This window comes from Bos grunniens, chromosome 6, assembly GCF_055505025.1.
Source record: "Bos grunniens cultivar Pamir isolate PY7600 chromosome 6, Bosgru_T2T1.0, whole genome shotgun sequence".
Classification (NCBI taxonomy): domain Eukaryota; kingdom Metazoa; phylum Chordata; class Mammalia; order Artiodactyla; family Bovidae; genus Bos; species Bos grunniens.
Genome location: NC_141170.1, coordinates 31,706,590 through 31,723,208, shown reverse-complemented (window position 1 = coordinate 31,723,208; position 16,619 = coordinate 31,706,590). Strand labels below are relative to the sequence as shown.

General features: G+C 38.2%; 1 protein-coding gene across 1 annotated transcript; it reads left to right on the top strand.

The window, feature by feature from the left end:
- Positions 1 to 3,875: 3,875 nt before the first annotated feature.
- AMBN (ameloblastin) lies at positions 3,876 to 14,579 on the top strand. The gene is made up of 11 exons (XM_086407320.1): positions 3,876 to 3,881; positions 4,279 to 4,347; positions 6,270 to 6,320; positions 7,621 to 7,668; positions 8,276 to 8,386; positions 9,847 to 10,083; positions 11,101 to 11,139; positions 11,411 to 11,470; positions 11,566 to 11,610; positions 12,006 to 12,050; positions 13,882 to 14,579. The coding sequence occupies exons 1-11, from the start codon at positions 3,876 to 3,878 to the stop codon at positions 14,428 to 14,430; spliced, it is 1,260 nt and encodes a 419-aa protein (XP_086263446.1). The 3' UTR covers positions 14,431 to 14,579.
- Positions 14,580 to 16,619: the final 2,040 nt, after the last annotated feature.

Genomic DNA, 16,619 nt, shown 5'->3' with positions numbered 1-16,619 from the left:
GGATCTTCCTGATCCAGGAATTGAACCAGAGTCTCCTGCATTACAGACAGATTCTTTGTCAACTGAGCTACCAGGGAAGCCCACACAGCTGCCATATCTTGATCATATTGCCAAATCTTTGAACTAAGCCTATGGTAGGTAATAAATATTATCCCTTCATTAGAGAAGAAAAAAGCAAAGGGGAACTAAAAAGCCTCTTGATGAGGGTGAAAAAGTAAAGTGAAAAAGCTGGCTTAAAAACTCAACATTCAAAAAAAACTAAGATCGTGGCATCTGGTCCCATCAGTGAACTGAACTGATGGGACCAGATGCCACGATCTTAGTTTTTTTTGAATTCAGTTCAGTCGCTCCATCGTGTCCAACTCTTTGCCACCCCATGAATCACAGCATGCCAGGCCTCCCTGTCCATCACCAACTCCCGGAGTTCACTCAGACTCAGGTCCATCGAGTCAGTGATGCCATCCAGCCATCTCATCCTCTGTTGTCCACTTCTCCTCCTACCCTCAATCTTTCCCAGCATCAGAGTCTTTTCCAATGAGTCAACTCTTCGCATGAGGTGGCCAGAGTACTGGAGTTTCAGCTTTAGCATCATTCCTTCCAAAGAAATCCCAGGGCTGATCTCCTTCAGAATGGACTGGTTGGATCTCCTTGCAGACCAAGGGACTCTCAAGAGTCTTCTCCAACACCACAGTTCAAAAGCATCAATTCTTTGGCGCTCAGCTTTCTTCACAGTCCAACTCTCACATCCATACATGACCACTGGGAAAACCATAGCTTTGACTAGATGGACCTTTGTTGACAAAGTAATGTCTCTGCTTTTGAATATGCTATCTAGGTTGGGCATAACTTTCCTTCCAAGGAGTAAGCATCTTTTAATTTCATGGCTGCAGTCACCATCTGCAGTGATTTTGGAACCCAAAAAAATAAAGTCTGACACTGTTTCCACTGTTTCCCCATTTATTTCCCATGAAGTGATGGGACCAGATGCCATGATCTTCGTTTTCTGAATGTTGAGCTTTAAGCCAACTTCTTCACTCTCCACTTTCACTTTCATCAAGAGGCTTTTGAGTTTCTCTTCACTTTCTGCCATAAGGGTGGTGTCATCTGCATATCTGAGGTTATTGATATTTCTCCTGGCAATCTTGATTCCAGCTTGTGCTTCTTCCAGCCCAGCATTTCTCATGATGTACTCTGCATATAAGTTAAGTAAGCAGGGTGACAATATACAGCCCTGACATACTCCTTTTCCTATTTGGAACCAGTTTGTTCTTCCACGTCCAGTTCTAACTGTTGCTTCCTAACCTGCATATAGGTTTCTCAAGAGGCAGGTCAGGTGGTCTGGTATTCCCATCTCACTTCATGGCAAATAGATGGGGAAAAAATGGAAACACTGACAGACTATTTTTTGGGCTCCAAAATCACTGCAGACGGTGACTGTAGTTATGAAATTAAAAGACACTTGCTCCTTTGAAGAAAAGCTATGATAAAGCTAGACAGCATATTACAAAGCAGAGATATCACTTTGCCAACAAAGGTTCATATGGTCAAAGCTATGGTTTTTACAGTAGTCATGTACAGATGTGAGATGTGGACCATAAAGAAGGCTGAGCACCAAAGAATTGATGCTTTTGAACTGTGGTGCTGGAGAAGACTCTTGAGATCCCTTGGAGATACCAAGGAAATCAAACCAGTCAATCCCAAAGGAAATCAGTCCTGAATATTCATTGGAAGGACTGATGCTGAAGCTAAAGATCCAATACTTTGGCCACCTGATGCAAAGATTCGACCCACTGGAAAAAACTCTGATGCTGGGAAAGACTGCGGGCAGGAGGAGAAGGAGGAGACTGAGGATGAGATGCTCAAAGGAATCAAAGGACATGAGTTTGAGCAAACTCCAGGAGATAATGAAGGACAGGGAAGCCAGGTATACTGTAGTCCATGGAGTGGCAGAGAGTCGGACATGACTGAGCGACCGAACAACAGAGGAAGAAAGTGGAGCTCAGAGAGATTAAGGGACTTGATCTAGCACCAGAGCTGGAATAACAGAGACCAAAAAAAAAAGAAAACAACTTTCACTTCAAGAATATTCTGCTCTTTATGAAACATATTCAGATTCTTACTTCTTTGCCTCCTAAAATCTCTCATCAATGGCGAATGGAGTTTTTCAGGCACATCTTCTTAGATAACATTATTTGATACTGTTAGACCTAACTTGGGTATGAAGAAATCTTTCTCCCAAAATACCAGCTTCCTCAACATTCCCTGTAATTGTCAAGATCTCTGCTTCCTTGAAGAGTGTGCTTACTCATCCTTTCTCAAGAAAGTAGTCCTAAATGCTTATCTCTACCACATCTGAAATCATACTTTTGGAAAGACAAGGAGGGGCAGAGAAATAGCAAAAGCAGCTAAAGTTCAATCCATATCTAAGACATTCTTATCTATTCACAGAGAAAATCCCATTCATGTTGATGTTGGCTCTTTACGTGACACAGATCTGACTTACTAACCTGGATGAATACTAAATGCCTGAAAATGGTTCTATCTAAAGAATGAACTGAGAGTAGTGCCCATGGACTCCATTGGTTCATGAGAATATCGTGATTTCTGTCCCTCTCCCTGCAATGACCAGGCACTAAAGGTTCACCTGAGGTGATTATTTCAGAGGGTCCAGCTGAAATTCTTTTGCAAAAGTTTGTCTATCTCTAGTCTATCATCTTCAGATATGAAAATATTTAGGAAACTCTGAGGAAAAAATCATAACATATTCATTATCCATCTAATGTTTTTATCCTCTCTTCCAGGCCCAGAAAGTTATATCAGTGTTTCCTTCTAGAGTGTGTGTATGTTGAGGGGAAAGGAGAGGATTTACTTTCACCACAACAAATATGAAGGTGAAACTCTTGAGAATACTGGCACTGGGTCACTAGCTTTACCTGAAGATTAAAAACCTACATGAAACAGATAATGGTCTATTTTACATATATTTCCCCTAGCTCACCAAAATGATTGTCTTCAGAGTTTATGTTCATTATTCCTTCACTGTCTCCCCTGCAATCGAGTTCTCTGAATAAATACAGGGGTTGAGTTACAATTAAAAATAATGAGACTCCACTGGGCCAGTATCCTTGCATGAAATAAAAGGGTGCAGGCTAATTGCAGGAGCAGAACTGTTATAGTTTTTTTTTCCTCCCATTGAGCTTCACTTTGATTGGTGGATTGGCACTTTAAATAAAGGTTTCAGGTCTTCCCTGAATGAGAGATACAGAGTGAGTCCCAGGCACAGTCCAGAAAAAATTTTTTCTTAGAACTATCTTGGTTGGCATCGCAAGGCAATGAGAGCACAGTGCATGCCAGCATTGAAGGTAAAATGTGATTTTATGATTTCCATGTGATTCCTGCAAGTTCTTTTCTCCTATCTCCAGGCAGCTTTTATAAAGAGGTTTTATCTTCATTTGTCACCATAAGCTGAATAATAGCTTATGGTGAACCATTATTAGCATGTTCCCAAGAAGACATGCCTAATACCCTTTCAGCTAAGGGAAAAAGACTTGTCTTTCGACTTTTTTGTTATTTGTGATTATTAGTGACAGTATTAAATTTGGAAAGGTATAGAAAGTTGAGCAAATCTTCTGACTAGTCAGATTTCTGTTCGTGTAAATGTAAAGTGCCTTTTGAGTTCACAGAATAAATGAGAGATAATTCATTTTAGAAAGAGGAAAACTCTATTTAGAGGCATATTTTACACTAATATCAAAGGAAATTAAAATATTTAGTTCATTTTTATTTTTAAAAGATAATTTTTGGCATGGTTTCCTGAATAAGCTAAACATAGAATGGTATACCCTTTATACCCGCACATAAAGGTTTGTTATGAAATGACGGTTGGTTGTGTTACATTTTAAAATGTATTTCAAAATTTACTCTGGAAGCAAACAAAGTATAAAATTCTGTGACTCAAACTTTGTAGATGAACATTTCCCATAGTGGAAGGGATTTTTTAATTCATAATATATTTTATGAAATGAAATTATAGAATATTCATGGAAGTGTTCCCACATGTTCATTTAGGTGGTAGCTTTGTTAAAAAGAATCATTTAGAAATTTTTAAATTCTTCCTCAATTCATTCTAAAAATTAGTTGTTTAGCAATATTTAGTTGTTTTGATTTTGAACCTAGTCGTTTGGAAAAGCAGAGATTTGGCTGACGGAAATATTGTCTTTAAACCATTCTGAGATAAAAATTCATCTGATTTGATTCTCCAATCCAACTCTGTTTCAGATCCCACTTTTCAAAATGAAGGACATGATACTGATCCTGTGCCTCCTGAAAATGAGTTCTGCAGTGCCGGTAAGTCAGTCCTCTGGGGGTACCCTCGTAGAGACATCACCAGACACGAGACAACACTGAAGGACCTAGCTGAGTGTCCACAAAGGGACTCATTGGGATTAATCCAGTAGTATCTTCCTATTGAGTGAAAAGTTATAGCTGCCTAGATGTCAGCCTTTACCATTCAAAAAGAAACTAAAAGTGAAAGTTGTAGATTCTCAGTCTATCTGATTCTTTGCAACCCCATGGACTATAGCCTGCAAGGTTCCTTTGTCCATGGAATTCTCCAGGAAAGAATATTTCAGTGGATTACCATTCCCTTCTCCAGGGGATCTTTCCTGGAGATGGAACCTGGGTCTCCTGCATTGCACACAGGCTCTTTATCACTAAGCCACAGGGAAAAGCCTTACCAACCAAAAGCAATAGCCAAATATGTAATTTTCCTATTCACAAAGATATTTTAAATATTCCAAAGACAACTCCTATTATTCAACTCAGAGTTATAAGATGTATGTGGTCTCCAATGATGTCACAGCACAGATTTATTATCAACTACCTGCTATCATTATGAAAGTGAAATGGAAAAAATAAATTTCTCCAAAAAAGTAAGGTACATTTTCTTCTTCATTTTTAAAAGAACAATATTAGCCAAATTTCTGTGATTACAAAACTGAGCTAAGTAATTCCATTTGAAGCTAGCAATTACCAACAGATTTGCTTTATAGGGAGATATTGTGTGAACGAAAGCTTAAGTTTCTTAAATGAAAACATGCCATGGCAATGGAGCTAATTGTGTGTTAGAGTCCTGCACGTGGCACATTCTGTCATATACTTAGATGATTTCATACGAATACCTTCCTTTGAGCACTGAACTACTCCCATCAATAGTATGTGATTCAGTTTACATGAAGACTTTATTCAGCTGCTACATGAATTTGGAAAACATTGACTAAGCACCTGCCATGAATCCAGCAACATGCTGGAATTGGAGACATGAAGATAAATGTGACGTGGTCTCTTGAGAACCCTGTAAGTGGCCTCAAATGAACTTTAAATATTTAAGTTTCTTGAGACAAAAGTTCTTTGGGTGTCTTAAACTATTTTGGAAAGGAGGGGTGGCAGTGAAAACTGATTACTAGGGTGAAAACCTCCATTCTACAGATAAAAAGTGTCTATGCCACTGCTCAGTGTGAATTTTAAATGAAAAAAGAAAACTGAAGTTGCCACCTTAGCTGACCTTTGTATGATACTGACACGGGGGTCACCTCAGCCACCAACCGTCAATCTAACACCTTGACACTCTTGGAACCTATGATGGTGCACAACTGTGTCAATCAGGTCCACTCCAAGAAAGTGGAGGATTTGCTTAGGATTGTCAACTGACTGCCTGCCCAATCAGATGTTCTTTTACTTCCCACTGGGGAAGATATCCTCTGTCTACATTCATGTAAATATTGTTCATTAATGCATGACTTAGATAAATAGAAGCAAAGTGTTCTTTGTCCTGTAGTTGAATATGTTCCTGTTACCTTATTTTCGTACTGGCCAAAAGAAGGGTCAACTCTCACATTCCCTAAAATTCTGAACAATTTGCTCACCACACACACATATCACTCTTTTTGCCTACACAGCTAACTTTTTTCTCTTCTTGGAGTATTTGCTACACATTTATGGCTCCTTTCCTTCTATCCATTTGCAAAACTGAATTATTTGGAGAAATTTGCACCATGACTCACATGATGGGATTTTCCGTGTGTTAAAAAGTAAGAAAGTGGATAAAATATGTTTAGAAAAATGTTCCTGAAATTCTTGCTCACAGAGGAAAACTATGTACTTGTGTGTTTTTCTATTTTAAATGTGTAAGGAAGTATCTCGTCATTAAAAAAAAAAGGGTGGTGAGTTTCTCTTGAAAGAGAACACCAATTATTCTTATTTCCATTTAGGCGTTTCCTCAGCAACCTGGGATACCAGGCATGGCTAGTTTGAGCCTTGAGGTATGTATTGTCAGAGTATTTACATACAATCATTACATTGGTTTGTTTCTGATAAGAGAGAAATACAAGGGCTGTTTCTCAGTTTGCTGAGCCAGAAGTCAGTGGTTGTCCTCCTGTGAAGTTCTAGAGAAGTTTATGACATTTATTAGAGCCTCACCTTATAATTTTACTGCAGTTTTAAATTTTTAGGTGTTTTGGGCTTTAGAACACCATCTGTATGCAAATCAAAGCAATACTAATATTTAATACTTAATACATTAATTAAAACACATTGTTCTGAATTCACAAATGGTTTATACTTAGTTCCTTCTCATTACAGTGTATGATAAAGTTCTGATGAGGAAAGTTTATCTTACAAAATTTAATTGTATATGAGGTCTGTAAACAGCATTAACATTGTAAGATGCTACCTCCTGCATAGACTCTGTTTGTCTTATTGCAGTTCTTATAACTAATATATACTCTGCTTAGAAAATCCCAGCAAAATAGAAATGTTTCAGGTATCACAGTAAAAAGTATACACAGTTAAGAATAGAAAAATGTTTATGAGATTACAAATTTTTCACAAGGTCTTACAAAATTTATTTATATCATGACAGTCTAAGGGTAATTGATACTTGTATGTGCTAGCTTTTTTCACATGGAAGCCAGTTTCATTGAGTTACTTTTTTTTCTTACTTTCTAGCTTAACCTCAACTCAAAGCCTTCTAAACCTCTCCCCAGGAAAAAATGAAACTGACTTCCTGTAGAATTGGCAGCATTCTTGACCATCTGTCTAGATACTTACCATTTTCCCCAGTATTTTTTATATTTATTATTCTGAGGGCTTTTTTTTTTAATTTGGGAAAGAGGTAGGGTTGTTTTGCTTTGATTTGCTTTAGTTTGTTTGCCTGTGTGTGTGCGTGTTTTTTTTCCAAATGTCTCTTTGGGCTGGATTTGTAAAAGGCAAAGTAAATTAAATGGGAGGAAAAGAGTCAATGAGACAATGCCTTCATGATTACATTGATATTTCAGTTGAATGGGCTATTTTTCCATGTTTCAATATGACCTGCACTTAAATATTATCTCTTTTAATTAATGATAAAAAGTAAGCTCACTATTTTAATAGCAATAATAACAACAATGGCAGAATCATGTTTAACATTTCCACTTTTTAGTGATGATTTGTGTCTCCTATCTTATTCAAATTGACCCACCCCAAACTTTGTCTTAATATTATAATATGTTGAAAAATCAATTGTGTCATACACAAAAGGAACATATGTGGCAAACACTAACTGAGTTTTCTTTTTCTTGATAGACAATGAGACAGTTGGGAAGCCTGCAGGGATTAAACCTGCTTTCTCAGGTAATCGTATTTTCAAATATTTCTTTTTTTTTGTTTTGTTTTGTTTTGTTTTTAATTTTATTTTATTTTTAAACTTTACATAATTGAATTAGTTTTGCCAAATATCAAAATGAATCCGCCACAGGTATACATGTGTTTCCCAAATATTTCTTATTGTAAATATTCATGGTATTTGTGGTAGTGATATTAGCAGCAGCATTGTAATTCATAAAATTTGTTTGTGAATAAACAATATCCTAACTACTAAAAGAGCAAAAAGGAACTGAAATAACCTACAACAAAATAAGGACCTTGGATGGGATAGGAGGAAAAAATAAAAATAATGTTGAATTTTCTTTAGTACAAAAAAAATTATTTTTTATATTATCATTTTTATTATACAGCCCAAAATATGAATGCTTCTTAAAAAGCAAAATCTCAAACAAGTTTATGGAAATATTGCAGACTGGCTCAGAATAGAAAGCAAATCTATTGGAAGACTTTATCCACATTAATGAATATCTCTCTTACTTTTGCTATTTCTGCACTTTCGGTGATCTTTTTAGAAAATGAAAACCAAGACAACACTGAAATATAATCATACAATTTTTTTCCTCCATGTCTTTAGTATTCAAGATTTGGCTTTGGGAAATCATTTAATTCTTTGTGGATGAATGGTCTTCTCCCACCACATTCCTCCTTCCCATGGATGAGACCAAGGGAACATGAAACTCAACAGGTAAGTTAGTTGCATCAACGTGTCTGAAACTTCAAGCTTTAAAATAATCCTCTACTTGCTTTCTCTAAGTTGTCCTATACTAACCACAGACAGGTAACATTAATGAATACAAAAAAAAACCCAAGTAAAATAAATCAAAATCTATAACTGTTTTTAGACCTTAGGAAACTTTAAAATGAAATGGGGTCCAGAATTTCAACCCATTTTGTATATCTATTTCAAATGGGAAGTTATGGCTTCCAAAATAAAAGAGACCTATGTTAAAGATATGAACAGTAATAATAAATAAACTAGACTCAAAATGAAAGCAGACTATATCCTGGAAAAATCTAATTTTAGTCAAGATTTCCTAAATACTAAAAGACACATTTAAAATGATGCCAAAGTCCTAGTTAAAACACCATGAGCCCTGTAGCAATTAATAAATATATTAATCAGTTAATTATTATTTATTTGGTGCCTAATAAATACATAAGCCAAACGATAGATTGGCTTTCACTCCACAGATTGGGAGTGAAAGTGAAGTCATTTAAGAATGGCTCTAATGTTTATGAAATTTCATATCAGATTAGGGGAAAAGACAAAACAACACATTACAAGGTGCTGAGTTGTGAGGTATAAGCAATTAATTAAGTGTAAGTACTAATGAAAGCCAGGAGTTTAGAGATGGGAAATGCTTGAAGAGGTAAATCAGAGTTCACACTGTGGTGAAACTTCTAAGCCACTTTGAAGTGGCTGCAACCAATTTAAAAATCATAGGGAACTATTCACAACAGGTCATTTCAAAGAGGAGCAACCAAGCATGGTTGCTTGAACAGGAAGCTTTGATTTCAGATGATTTTCCACAACAAACAGCATTACTGACCAAGCTACATTTAGTGGGACAGTAAATTATGTTAAGGGTGATTCTTTCTCCATATGATTATTTCCAAATTGAATTCATGATGCCAGAATTCAATTGATATTTTACTTGGTTATCTTTTCTCTTTCCAAAAAATATTGATCATCTATCATGTTCCAGGAACTTAGAAGCTAGTTAAGTCCTGGAGCTATGAAGATAAATAAGACAGAGTATTCTGTATTAGTTGAATAAGGGATAAAGTCATGACATAAATCATTGTAATCCACTGAGAAGATGGTAACACAGAAATATACAGAGGCAGTTGGCGGAACCCAGAGGAGGAAATGGCTCATTCCACCCAGAAGTTCACATAGCTTCCCATCTAAGTGAGCAGTAGTAGTCAGTCCCAGTGAAGCAAAGGAGGTAGACACCTACCAGTCTTACCCAAATAACATTGCCTTTAAACAAATAGATGCTTTCTATGTAACACAACTTCACGGCAAGTCCCATAGACTCTCTTTCAAGTACAAAGTTCCCCAAGACCTTTCGCTTTAAAATTCTAGACCCCACAGTTCAGTGAGCCATCACTTCCTGACGCTCCTTTCAAATTTCTCTGCAGTATGAATATTCTTTGCCTGTGCATCCCCCACCTCTCCCATCGCAGCCATCCCTGCAGCCTCAACAGCCAGGACAGAAACCTTTCCTCCAGCCCACCGTTGTCACCTCCATGCAGAACGCAGTCCAGAAGGGCGTACCTCAGCCTCCGATTTACCAGGGACATCCGCCCTTGCAGCAAGCAGAGGGGCCGATGGTTGAACAGCAGGTGGCGCCATCAGAAAAGCCACCAACGACCGAGGTACCTCCTTTCTCTGAAGTCCTGTCAGGATCATCCATTAACTTAGTGAACGAAAACCGATTTGCAGAGCACATTTAAATAATCAGAGCTTTGGGTATAATGAACGAAAATACAAATATGTGTCCGAGCAATTGACATATTTGGGAGTAGAACATAGATATCCATTCCTGCCCTCTCCCATCTGAGATGGGGGGTATGGGTTCTAAAAGATCCTGTTCCTATAAAACTGGTCTCTTAGTTGCAAAAGTGAAAGCTTTCACTGAAAATAGGATAGTCCAGGAAGTCCAGGCTTCCTATCATCAAGCTCTTTTTCAGTGCTAGAAGACTGAGAAGAGGGATTGATCTCTCAGCAGTGCAAGCAGTATTGGTACATTACTATTTCTGTGTCTGGTAGCTGCTGTTTGTAGTGTAGTCGTTAAGTCATGTCAGACTCTTTGCGACCCCAAGCACACCAGGCTTCCCTGTCTCATGGGGTGAGATGCTCCTATTTGGTGGTAGAGAAGACAATCAGGCGAAAGTACTGTGTGATAAAATAGAGAAAAAAGCAATGGACAGAAAAGGAAGTTCCCATGTAACTAGAATGTTGCAGGCACTTAACATTCTCCAATATCATCCTGACTCCCATCCTATAAAGATAAATATAATCATCCTTTTTTAAAGAGAAAAAAATAGATACTGAGAGGTTATAAAATGTTCCCAGTATCACACAAAAATTAAGTGACAGGGCCAGGGTTCAAACCAACCTGGCAGGCTCTGATCCCAAAGTTCATTATTTTCTATGCTGCAAGACCAAATTTGTGACAGACATGTCACATCCCCCTGCTGTGCACTTGAGTCCTGTCAGGAAGGGGCAATTGTAATCTTGTGGGTTGTATCCTCCAAGCTGAAATGAAACTAAAAACATGGAAATTCACTTTAGATTGTTTATTTATGTAATCGTAAAAAGGATCAGAACCCTTTAAGTTCATTTTGTCTATTCTGATTGCTCAGTAATTTTAATATTTATCTGTAATGCAGCTACCAGGAATGGATTTTGCTGATCTACAAGATCCACCGGTAAGCACAAATCTCAATAAGATACTTTCTTGGGAAATACATCTCTATACTTTAAGGAAGAAGAGTAAAAAATTTTAATTGTCCCGTTTATTCATAAATATGAAGTATAATGGGTTGCTTTGTTTTCTTAAATATTAAACACTTAATATTTATCATAGTAATTCATCTGAAAATGTATTTCATATAACTCTGTAATGGGAAATGTCTGTAATGGGAGGTTTGCTGTGTTATAGCAAATATGAATTGCTTATTCTCTTTCTACCATTTAAAGATGTTTCCAATAGCCCATTTGATATCTCGGGGACCAATGCCACAAAATAAACCATCTCAGGTAAGTTTTTTTAACACCATTTCTCTGTTTGTAATTTATTTAAAAACTTCTCTCTTGGGAATGCATTATGTGATGATTATTGTATTTATATTTAGCTTTACCCAGGAATATTTTACGTGACCTATGGAGCAAATCAACTGGTAAGTCTTTATCCTATTTTAATTAAATGTTACCTTAGGAGATAATATTATAAAATCCAGGTCTCCAACAACAGATCCCATGTTTTCTGACTGCCGAAGTTAGCAACCGAAATGGCAAGGAGGCACAATTCCTATATGGATGATTCTGGCCAGGCATACAAACACACACACACACACAATGGCATTAAAGAAAAGGTAAATGAATTTTCTATCGGAATTATCCAAATTGGCTACATTTATTCAATAATGATTCATCTCTCCACTTTACTCCACCTCTGGACACAGCATTAATATTAAGGTTTGAGGAAAGACCAATTGACTTTTTTCTTGAGTATCTACAAAGATAATAGGAGTCAGCTGGTTCATAATATGATTCAGCGTTTCTTTTTGAACAGAACGCTCCTGCCAGACTTGGCATCATGAGCTCAGAAGAAATGGGGGTGAGTAATGTCTTCAAACTCTTCTTAAAACAGTGGCCAAGGGAGAACAGTCACAGATGACTGGCTGCAAGAGGCATTGGCCATGAGTGTAGCTGAATATACAACATGGGACTCAGGTTGTTCCACTCCAAAACCAAAAGCTGGATTCTGAAGCAGCATGCAAAGAATCATCACATTTCCCATATAACTGTTTCTGAGTGATGAGCATTCTTGCACATAGGATTTTGCCCCATTTCTTAAATGCACAGGAGCAATATCTCTTGAAAAGCCATCACTATTGAACAGCAAATGCTTCAAACCAAAAAAGAAACACACGGTTCATGAAGTTCCCCTTACTTCTCAGACCATTTAACCCCTCAAAACAACAAACTCAACAAAATAACAAATCGTTTAGACCTCAAAATTGAGAGATCAAAAATAAAAAAATTAACCAAATTTAAATTTTGATTATTGTAAAATTCCAAGTACATTAATGACTTAGGTCAAGTATATTCTTACTCTGTTATCATTATCCATGCATATTACAACTTTAAAATTTGAGATCAACAGACTCACAATTGGACTTTTTCTCTCAGAAATTTCTATGTTATATCTGTTAGAACACAAAACAAAACCATACTAAAGTAACAAACCATTATCAAATCACACCAAATTAATAAATACAGATCATATCAAATTAATAAATACACATTAGCATACTATCACTAAAAGAAAATTCAAATCTCAAATTATTGAATGCCTTCTGTGAGTGAGACATGTAAAAAGACCCTCTGGAGATAAGTTAAATAAAATAAGGTTTCTGATCTCAAGGAGTTTACAGACTAATCAGTGGGAAAAATAGATACCAGAGCAGATAATGTGATAAAGGTCACAGCCCAGGGGTTCACAGTATCATCTCTGGAGGAGATGATGTGAAAATCTGAAAATGGAGAGCCATGAGAAGGTAAGAAGAAAAAGTACTGACTCTACATGACACAACATACGTAACTGACTCTACAAAACAGGTTGAAAATTCAAGTGACAATTTTCATTTTGTAATTTTATTTAACTTACTTATATTCTGCCTCAATCTTAAAAGATTTTCCTGTAGCTTATAAAAAAGACAATAAATATAACCCAAAAAACTGAAGATAGAATTTTAAAATGAGTCAAAATGAGAATACAGATATGTAAGTTATAAGGCCATGCACAACCATTGTAAGTAGCCCAAGATTTTGGTTCTGAAATGTTTTGCAACAAAGGGAAAAAAAGGAAACATGGTCAGTTCTAGAATTTTAACTGTCCACAGGAAGAAAATGTTACCATTTTTCCAGAGGAAGGAAGGAAGGAGGGGAAGAAGAATGAAAGAAGGAAGGAAGAAAAAATTTTAAAAGAAAAAATATTACATGGGGCTTTGCTTCATTAATTTGAGAGATACTGAGAAATGATATTGACAAGGTCCTCCAAAACTGCTCAACCAATTTAGGAATGGATCAGATTTATGTTTGTTTTACAATGGCATTGCACGTTTCAGCTGCTTATTGTCTTCTTAAAACTAAATTCAAACTACCTTTTGCCTGTAGACGTGGTTCTTCCCTACTTCCCTGCTTCTCTTCTTTCCTTTCAGCAAACATTCAAAGGGTCTTCATCTCCCTTTCAAAGAAGTGAGCGCCCCACTCAGAAAAATGCAGAAGTCAATTTAGTGAGAAATGTGCTTATGCAAAGCTGTCAGCCAATTCCCTGTTCCCTATCAGTTTTTTTTGTGGCTTCTCAGTGAATTTGACCAGGTATAATTGCATGGTATAGTTAACAGTATGTGACAATAGTGTCTTTGGTAAATGGTTTTTTCCAGGGAGGAAGAGGAGACCCCCTGGCCTATGGAGCCATATTCCCAGGATTTGGAGGCATGAGGCCCAGGCTTGGAGGGATGCCCCACAACCCAGACATGGGTGGGGACTTTACTCTGGAATTTGACTCCCCAGTCGCTGCAACCAAAGGCCCGGAGAAGGGAGAAGGAGGTGCACAAGACTCCCCTGTGCCAGAGGCCCACCTAGCCGATCCGGAAAGCCCAGCTCTCCTTTCAGAGCTAGCACCTGGTGCCCTAGAAGGGCTTCTTGCTAATCCTGAGGGCAATATTCCCAACCTGGCAAGGGGCCCTGCAGGGCGCAGCAGGGGATTCCTTAGGGGAGTCACCCCAGCAGCTGCCGACCCACTGATGACCCCTGGATTAGCTGAGGTTTATGAGACCTACGGTGCTGATGAGACCACAACTCTGGGTCTCCAGGAAGAAACGACTGTGGACTCCACAGCGACCCCTGACACTCAGCACACATTGATGCCAAGAAACAAGGCCCAGCAGCCCCAAATCAAGCATGATGCGTGGCATTTCCAAGAGCCCTGAGAGTCTGGAGATATCGGCTACTTTCTGTATGCACAAGCTCCCCAGCTTTGTCCCCATAGCATATCTGTTTGCAAAAACACTTATTACCCTTCTGCAGCAAAGGCATTAAAAGTGCTAAGCACATATTAATAAATACAAGTGGCTAGAAATAGTGTAGGTCCCCTTCTTGCTTTCATTCTCTTATTGAAATAAAATGTGCCGCCTGTCTCTGTGATTTAGAAATACTATTAATAACATCAGAGCAAGTCAAAGGGTCTCTGCATTTGAAAATCACTGTTTCTTAGCTATCTTGGCATTACAGAATTTCTCCCGCTAGCATGACACTGTTATATCCAGGAAATGTGACACTACTTTGGAAATTTTTCTTTAAGCAAAGGCACATATTCTTAGAATTATAAGTTATTTCATTCAAACGTTATTAAATGGGGACTGGTCAACAATCCCTGACTGGTATTACTGGGTTTGGTTTACTGGATTTAAAATTCTCATTTGTAGAGTATTTTATTTAATCTAGTAAAAACATCTAGCCTATTTTAAATAAAGAATTTTTCTCACTGAAAATATCAGGAATTATACGCTTATTATTTACATATATTTAAATGGTTAAGAGAAGCATACTCATGCCCTGCCTTTGCTACTCTTTAACTCATTTTATTCAACTTGTTTTCCTTTCCTGGCAAGTTTATTGAGTATCTACTGATGCCCTCAGCACTGTGCTAGGGAACAGGGACACAGACAGCCCCTTCCTCTGAGCTTTCAACAGGGGTGATTGACAAGTAGACAAACAACCACAGTAATAACAAAAATCTGGTGGTTCAGATGGTAAAAAATCTGCCTGCAATGAGGGACACCCGGGATCGATTCCTGGGTGGGGAAGATTCCCTGGAGAAGGGAATGGCAACCCACTCCAGTATTCTTGCCTGGAGAATTCCACGGACAGAGGAGCCTGCCAGACTACAGTCCATGGGATCAAAAGAAATGGACACAACTGAGAGACTAACACACACACACACACACGCAATAACAAAAACAGCCACTCAAGGCCAAACTTGAGTACTTTACATGTATTATCTCTCAACAGCCCTGCAGACTAGATACTCCCAACCCCCAACACATATGAAAAGTGCTATAACAAGATCAAGTACAGAGTACCCGGAACCACAGAGATTAGGGCATCCTCAGGCTAAGGTTAGGAGTATGCGAGGGGCTGGGAGGGAATCACACAAGTTTTCTCAGAACAGTATTGAAAGCATCTGCAGAACGGGGCCTCCGAGAGGAAGAAACCCAAGAGTCATGTGGGCATCATGTGAGAATTAGCTCATTTCTGTGAAACATAATGTGGAAAAAAGGAACCCAGATAATGATCAGTACTTGTCAACAAAGCTAGGGTTGTATCAGCCAGGGCTACTTCTGTAAATCAAGAGGTTCCAAGGCCAGATCTGAAAAGTCACCTTACCCCTAAAAAGTAGCCTACTCCCTCATTCTCTCCATTTCCTCTCAAGATGCCCAGACCAGGCCTCAGAGTCTGTGCAACTCAGATTCCCCTCCATCTCTTGTGGAGATTTTGGAGAATAAGCCAAGGAAAAGAGCCCTGAGATGCCTCCTCACCTGGGCTATTTCAAGAGCCTTAACAGGACCATGCAGCCACTTCTTATTTCCTCCCTCTCTTCAGGCAGAGCTCTTATTTCCTCCCTCTCTTCAGGTGAGCTAGGCTCACCCCCACTCCATGGGTTGAAGCTGAAGGAGAGATGCAGGGGATAAAAATTCAGTTTGTGTCCCATAGTGGCTCTGGCAAAAGTGCAAGGATAAGAGAATGACAGCCATGGTAGCCAGCAGACACCCACTGAGACCAACCTTAGCATTCCAGTCTCCTAGAAACCAATGCCATTAAAGACAGGTATGAGTTCAAACCTTGACATCACATCTATTATCTATGAGTCTTTGAAAGTGAGACTTTGTCTCTCTGCTCCTGTGTTTTCCTGTCCCTAAGGGAGTCAGAGTGCAACTCACCCCACAGGGTTGCTGTGAGAACCAAATGAAATAAAGTCCACAAACAAAACTGCCACATCATAGTAGTTTCCTTCTTTTCCTACTGATCCTTTTCATAAGGAGAACCTAACAAAACAGCTTCAGTAATAGTGGGTAAATGGAATATTCCCATGATCTGATGAAACTGTGCTTTTCCATTC